This window comes from Phaethon aethereus (genome assembly GCF_964289735.1).
Source record: "Phaethon aethereus genome assembly, chromosome: 2".
NCBI lineage: Eukaryota > Metazoa > Chordata > Aves > Phaethontiformes > Phaethontidae > Phaethon > Phaethon aethereus.
The window spans coordinates 149070333-149077818 of NC_138582.1; the positions used below are offsets into that span (position 1 = coordinate 149070333).

A 7486-nucleotide genomic window follows, 5' to 3' on the forward strand; every position below is an offset into this window, starting at 1 on the left:
AGCAGGCACCTGGCAATGGGGACACCTTAGGCTGGTTTTTGGAGCTGAAGACAGTGCCTTGTGAAAAACTGCCAACAAACTAATTCAGCAAAGAGTGGAAAGGTCTGAAAGGGGAAGCATCTGTTAGAGGCATATAAAAAGAACACGAAAAAAGATGATGTAGCTGGATTTTTGGGGAACCCGAGCATTGAGGAAACCAAGAGGCGAGAGGTAGAGCTGGAGCTTGGTGGGACACAGGACTGAGAGAGGGCACAGGTGCTGCGGTGAAAGGAACCGGAGCCACTCTTCAGTGAGAGCAGGCACTGGGAAACCAGGATTAAACAGCAATCTGGGATGAAACGTGGCCAAGGACGTCAAAGGAAAAAGGACAGGAAAGGAACTGGCACAAAGAACTGGATGGGAGCCTGCATCCAAAGATCACAGGAAGAAAGGGCTAGACTGTGCAGGAGGGGGTGACAGGAGCCATGGGTGTGACTAATGTTGGTCATACTCTGCAAATAGTGGTGAAATCCACTGAAAAAATACATGCTTAGCTTGGCTCTAGTAGCTGGTCCTTGCAAGAGCTAGAAACCTATCACAAGCCCTGTTAGCACGGGTGGCAGAGGTCTGTGGTGCATGGCCCATGAAAAACGTCATCAGTATTCCTCTCTCCAGTGGAGCTTCTGCTTTTTCTGTTTGCTTTCTAAATATATAGAGAAGCCTGTGTTAGAGGAATGCTAACAGCAGTTTCTCTGCAATCTTCATTTGAGCTGTGTGTATATGTTGACTCCTTTGATAAAATCTTCAGCTGTATATTCACATGTGTTACCGCAAGGCCCTTTGCCCGTTTAATGCACGGGGTGGATGGTGTGAATTGAATAACAGAGGTTGTGTACTAAGTAAACACCTGTAGGACCACTGCCCTAACTGCTGTGGAGAGTGGAAGTCTGGACCAGACCGTTACGTATTCATGACAGAGGACGAATTAATTTTGCATGAGAAACCGTGACTGTGATTTTTCCTAATTTTTACATACCTTCAAGCGAAATCTTAATGTTCTTTCAATCTAATTCTTGTATGTGACGTATTCTTTATTGTCATTTGCTTTTAGACTCGTGGCCATTACATATGGTCAGATAGAAGGAGGAGCAGGTATCATAACTGGGCCAGTGGAGAACCAAATAAGAACACAGCCTGTGTCTATTTAGATTTGGATGGTTTTTGGAAGACAACATCTTGCAACGAAACATTTTTATCTCTCTGTAAACAATCTGATGGTAAGTTGTGAATGGGAGAAATGTGATTTGTGAGGCTGGAGTTTGAATTAATGACTTTATTTGAATTTAGCTTTTCCACATATGCAAAGATTGTGATAGATGCTGTATGCCTTGTCATAAACTATTGCTTTTGTTAAGGGAGAACTCCCAAATCCAGTCTGTCTTGAGTCATTTCCAGACATTTCATTTCACAGGCCAGTCACCACATGTACGTCATAAAGACAACTGCAATATCTCATGCCACATGCAATACTTCTTTTCTGCATCCTTGTTTGTCAAGAACTGCAGAATTAATCAACTTCAGCCTAACTATAAATATATTAATGATATATTTTTACATTTAAAAGAATCTTTTGTGACATTGAGAGACGAGAAACTTCTGTCAGTGTAGCAGATGAATTGATTCATTTATATTTGTTATAATATCCTGGGAAGCTTCTGCTGAGATACTTTAGAGCTCAAATTTTGCACCTATTTTTCAAATATATTCTAAATTATATATGGAATTTATGATCTCTGCACCCTAATTCACAGCAAATTTTATATTCATTTAACCTCTGCTTTGGTTTCAATGAGGTGATGCAGTAGGCTACTGATTTTACTGTTACATAGTTTAGGATGTATGTACAAGGGCAGGTATGGAGGTCAGCTCCGCTGACCAACCTTGCTACAAACTGGCTGGACACAAGCCACTGGCTTGTGGTGCTGGTGTGGAGATCCTTTATGTGTACTGACTCATTCCTCATGCTGTTTCACAAGTTGTAAGTAAAAATTGCCTTGCTGAAGACAATTGCAGTTAGACTGGTGGAAGCCTTCTTTAGCAGATTGGAGAACCAGCTCCGATCAGTGTAGTTTATTACTAGTTTACCTTGTTTAGTGCAGTATTTTATCATTAGTTAAGTCTGTGTGATATTCCTTTTCCTGGAATCACTGTCAAGTTGGTAGGGCTGATGTGTGGTGCAGGAGTACACGTTTCCCTTGGCTTTTAAGACCCTACTGAAACCTGTGTGTCTTCTTAATAGAGGTGATCCCCAGTGAACCACCACAGCTTCCTGGAAAGTGTCCTGAACCGAAGCGTGGTAGATCTTGGATCCCCTTCCGTGGTCATTGCTACTATGTTCACACCACTTCTGAGGAAAGCTGGCCTGATGCTTCCATGACATGTATTCAAATGGGCAAGTACCTTTTTTTATTAGAATATTTTACAGGTTGTTTGTGTGTTTGGATTTTTAATCCAGAACTAAGAGGTAATACGTAGATGTGATTCAGCAATTATAAGCTACAGCTAATTTAAATTTATTATCAAGCTTTTCTACTTTATGAAAAAGCTGATCAGAAAATTGTTTACTGAGATAATGAATTTCTATTGAAAATCTTGCTGAAATTATATGTAATATTTAACTGATATTTTTAGGTGCTTCTCTGGTTTCCATAGAAGATTCGGCTGAAATGAATTTTCTCTTACTTTATTTGTCTCCACTTGCAAGTGACTTCAGAAAGTTTTGGATAGGACTGTTCAAAAATATTGATGGTAATTATTTCACCAAGCATACTGAGATGAAAATAAATACTAAATAAACAGAGAGAATACTATGTAACACTAACATGCTAAATACTAATACTAACATACTAAATATTAAATAAACAGAGAGAAATCAACTGTTAAATGTTTAATAGCTTTTCTGCTAAAATACTTAAAACATAAACCACTAAGGGGTCGACGCTTTTTTTATCTTTACTCTAATTAGAGTATGTTTCAGCCTATAAAAGATTCTACCTTAGCACTGCAGTAGTTGATTGAAATGTTTCCTGTTGCTTTTTTTTACTCAAATTGCTTGACATTTAGCCCGTGTTAGTCTTTTAAGAAAAATGTTGTCTTGTTATGAAAAGCTGAGGCAGCCTTAAATTGAAATTTATTTCTAACCAACACGGGGGACAGCAGCTTATATTAGCTGCCTAGCAACAGTTCTTAACTTACATTTCAGGGTTTTTTCCTAAATATTTTGGTGGAAACTTTTTCTTAATCAAAAAATATTTCCGCTTTTCTTTTTTTTAACCTGCAGATTTCATCCTGTTTTCTATATCATTGTAATTCTGAAACCTGTTTTTCATGTCAGACTTTGAGGGTACATCTCTAGAGCGAGTCTGGACCGGGCTGCAGCGAGTGGCCTTGGCCATGGCTGCCCAAGTCCCTCTCTCTCACCACCAGCAAGGGGCAGGCGCCTTGTTGCATGGTGGGCCGGTTTCATCTGTTCTAGATGAAAACCAGTGGTACAAAAGCAATGGTTTGTTCCTGACCTGGCCCACTGCACTGCCACACTGCTACATGCAATGGAAGCAGAGGCAAGAGGAAAGTGCAGCTGCAGCTGGGGGGACGGAGGAGGTGGCACTGAGGCGGTTGCGAGTCGTATTGGGATCTGCTGCCATGAAAGCACACCCTGAGGGAGCAGAGATGGAGAATATTCCTACCTGATGGGCCTCAGCAGGAGATGAGCAGGGGGTTATTATTAAAGAGCGCTGCTTCAGTCTGAAAGATAATTGATTAATCCAGCTCTAATAAAGCAGCTATTCACTGATCTTGGGTACACACATAAAGAAAATCTCCTGAGCAATCTGGATCCTTGAGCTGCAGAGTGTGGCTCACACAGGTGATCTTTTCCTAAGGCTCCCAGGCACAGAGGAATCCTGGGCACAGGCTTTGGCTAAAAGTCCTCTGGTAACCTGGGCATTTCTTCCTCGCATCACCAACACCCGTGGCCCTCAAGCCTAATGGAGTTAACTTCGTCTGTGAGCATTTACGTTTGGTACACTCCCATCTGAACATCTCTGGCTATGAAAGAGAGAGAAATGAGCCCTCTGTGATGCTAATTTCATCACCTAATAAATTCCATATCCCATGTCGTTGTGCCCAGTAGACTAGAAACGATTCCCCGCTTCATTCACTCACTAGGTAATACTTTTAATTTTAGGGGAGTGGATATGGACAGACAGAAGTGCGGTAGAATTTGTCAACTGGGAGAAAGGAGAGCCTACAGTAATTTTTGACGAGCACTGTGTTGACATGGATGTCTCAAGTGGAACCTGGAGGAACTACTACTGTTCTGTTGACCAGAATTTTATTTGCAAAATCCCCAAAAGTAAGTTCTGAATTTCTGAGCACTGGGTTATTTCAGCAGTAGCGGTTAATATGCATCAAGCCAAACTGCTTATGCACTGGGTATGCTTTATGCATTTATGCTGATGCGTGTGCATCTGCATCAAAGCAAAAAGTAACTTCTGTTAAGGACAATGAGGAATAATGTTGGAGAAGAACCCGAGTCACTGTTTCCTCCTCTCAGGTTAAAAGCATTGATTTCTTGGCATTTGCTGTACCCTGGGGTAGGAGAAAACATACCACCTGCTGAGAGTGCAGAAAAAATTCATAGTCGTTATGGTTAGAGTGCGAGGGGCACTAGATGATGAATAGATGACTAAACTAATGCTGAGAAGAAAGACAGACACTCTTCTGATAGCTAAGCTAAGGGCAGCAGTGCAAAGTCGCTGAGCTCCTGCAGAAAGGAGGTAGGTGCTGCGCATGGGGTCGGTGCCAATGAAGCGTGCTGGGATCTGCTTGAAGACCAAGCAGAAAACATCCGGAGAGGGTGGGCAGTGGGGCTTAATTCATTTCTCTGCTGACCTGGGCGTAGGGAGACGTGCCACGACAACCCAACAGCATAGTACATTTCATTTGTAATGGTTACTTGTGGCCCTGTGGTTTTTTGGACGTCAACCCAGGCTGGTGTGAGTCCCCTTTGTGTGCACAGCAGTGTGGCGTGAAGTATGGAGGATGTAAATCTGCACACGTGCAGCTAGCGTGAGTTACCACATACACACAGATTCAGCTGTGTTTGCACACATCAGCCGGGAGACAGTATGAAACAGGCCAGATTTGCCACTGGCAAACGGATCCACTGCACAAATATAACAGATGCAATGTGGAACCAATTGAGTCTGCTGCTTGTGGTCCTCCACATGCTGGCAGGTTGGCAATGGAGTCATCCATGAGATTTGTAGGGCCCAGCCAGCCAGTCCTGCAAGCAATTAACTGAACCATACTCCCCAGGCAATGGAGGAGGAAAAGGAATTCGCCTAAAAATACATCTTAAATGCCGTTAAGTACAAATGTGCTTTTCACTTTTGCAAGTGTAAAAAATTGAGTTCTTCAGTGTGAAGTGTGAAGCCTTACACTGTGGAAGTGTAAAAACTTTGAACATCTGTCTCACCTACCAAAAAAAGTGTTTAAAGCAATTAATAGTGAGAAAACAGTTTGTTTCTCCTTCCCCCCAATATTCTTAACACGAATATTAGAGGGATTCAGCCTGAATTGCCAGGGAAAATGTTTTCATATACTTTTCACAACCATGTACTGTGTTCAGCTCGGGGCCCTCAGCATAAGAAAGACATGGGCCTACTGAAGTGGGTCCGGGGAACAGCCACGAAGGTGATCAGGGGTCTGGAACACCTCTCCTATGAGGAGTGGCTGAGAGAGTTGGGGTTGTTCAGCCTGGAGAAGAGAAGGCTCCAGGGACACCTTATTGCAGCCTTCCAGTACTTCAAGGGGGCTTATAAGAAAGACGGGGACAGACTTTTTAGCAGGGCCTGTTGCGATAGGACAAGGGATAATGGCTTTAAACTAAAAGTAAGTAGATTTAGATTAGATATTAGGAAGAAATTCTTTACTGTGAGGGTGGTGAGACACTGGAACAGGTTGCCCACAGAAGTTGTGGATGCCTCATCCCTGGAAGTGTTCAAGGCCAGGTTGGACGGGGCTTTGAGTAACCTGGTCTCATGGAAGATGTCCCTGCCCATGGCAGGGGGGCTGGAACTTTAAGGTCCCTTCTAACCCAAACCACTGTATGAATCTATGATTACTTAAAATTTGATAGGAAAGCAAAATGAAAATTATGTATGCAGTATTTATTTAATCTTTGAATGATTGCCTTCAAACTGTGTATAATATATATTTTTTTTTAATTTTAAAGTTATTGAAGTTGAGCCAACCCATAATTCATCTGTCAGTGAAGGTAAGTTTGTTTCTCATAAGACCATTAAACATAAATTTCAATAAATTTATAGGCATTTATTATTTATAAGTAAAATTACCTCAAGAAAAGTTTCATTTAAATACCCATTTAATGGCCACAGGTGAATTGGTTTTAAATCTGTTCAAAAGGAGAGCTCTTCTTTCAAACTGGCTGTCTTATTGATTTTTTTTTTTTTTTGCTTTTTGACTAGTATAATGTATTACAATACAATGCTCCTTTTAAAAGGAACATAGAAAAGATTGAGCCCAATTTTGCATCGTCCATCTGGAACATGCATCAATTAACTGCTGTTGTGATTGTTCAGTACTTTTACAGTTCACTCGGTTTACTTAGGGAGATGTTTGTTATAAGCAACAGCAGCCTCTGGCCATTTGTAGTAATTGTTCTCTTTTGTCTTTCACAGCATCAAAAAACAAAGCTGCTGGTTCGTCTGCAAATAGTTTAGGTGGGGTGATTGTTACACTGATCTTCCTTCTCCTAACAGGAACTGGCCTTACATTCTATTTCTTCTATAAAAAAAGACGTAATCGACAAACAGTTACAGCCAGTTTTGACAATGCCATATATCGTGGTGATGCTGACCCTGGAACTCATGAATCAAATTGTCTTGTGACCAATATTGAACAAAATGAGCACGCAACAGTTTAATTAGCCTGATTTTGAAAGGAATTAAACTGCTGGAATACAAGAATTCTTAAAAGTGATATTCTCCTATGGAAATTCTGGTTCATCTTGCACAGGATCCCTCTTGCTTTCTGTTCTAGCAGGAACAAGCAATCTTGCAAGGCAGATCCAGAGATCTGCTCACAAACTGTAGTACCTGGGAGGACTGTTAAGCATACACATAGACCTGGAGCTACGCTCAAGCAGTTCCAGTCTCTGCATGGGTCCAGCATCACCTTTAGGCACAAGAAGAACCAAGCTCACCACAGGGAACTGTGAGAATATGCTCCTTAGCACGCCCCAAAAAGTACAACCAGATCTGTAGGTATCCTGAAAATGCCACCCTGGTCTCCAGCACAGACTGGCACCATTGCACAGGTTGGAGGGGACCTCCAAGCTCACTTGGCACAGGTCCCTGCTCGAAGCAGGACCAGCTCCCTGCCTCAGCCAGGTAGCCTGCTCCAGTGCAGTGGGTCCACGTCT

At 42.0% G+C, this 7486-nt stretch overlaps 1 protein-coding gene across 1 annotated transcript in view; it reads left to right on the forward strand.

Moving 5' to 3' along the window:
• The window catches only part of LOC309417137 (macrophage mannose receptor 1-like), a gene marked incomplete at both ends in the record, with an annotated part of 31670 nt that extends 24682 nt beyond the window's left edge, over positions 1-6988 (forward strand). The window contains 6 exons of the mRNA XM_082014583.1: positions 1091-1256; positions 2279-2431; positions 2671-2787; positions 4226-4393; positions 6278-6319; positions 6744-6988. Coding sequence (XP_081870709.1) covers positions 1091-1256; positions 2279-2431; positions 2671-2787; positions 4226-4393; positions 6278-6319; positions 6744-6988 — 891 coding nt within the window. The remainder of the gene's footprint in view (positions 1-1090; positions 1257-2278; positions 2432-2670; positions 2788-4225; positions 4394-6277; positions 6320-6743) is intronic.
• Positions 6989-7486: the final 498 nt, after the last annotated feature.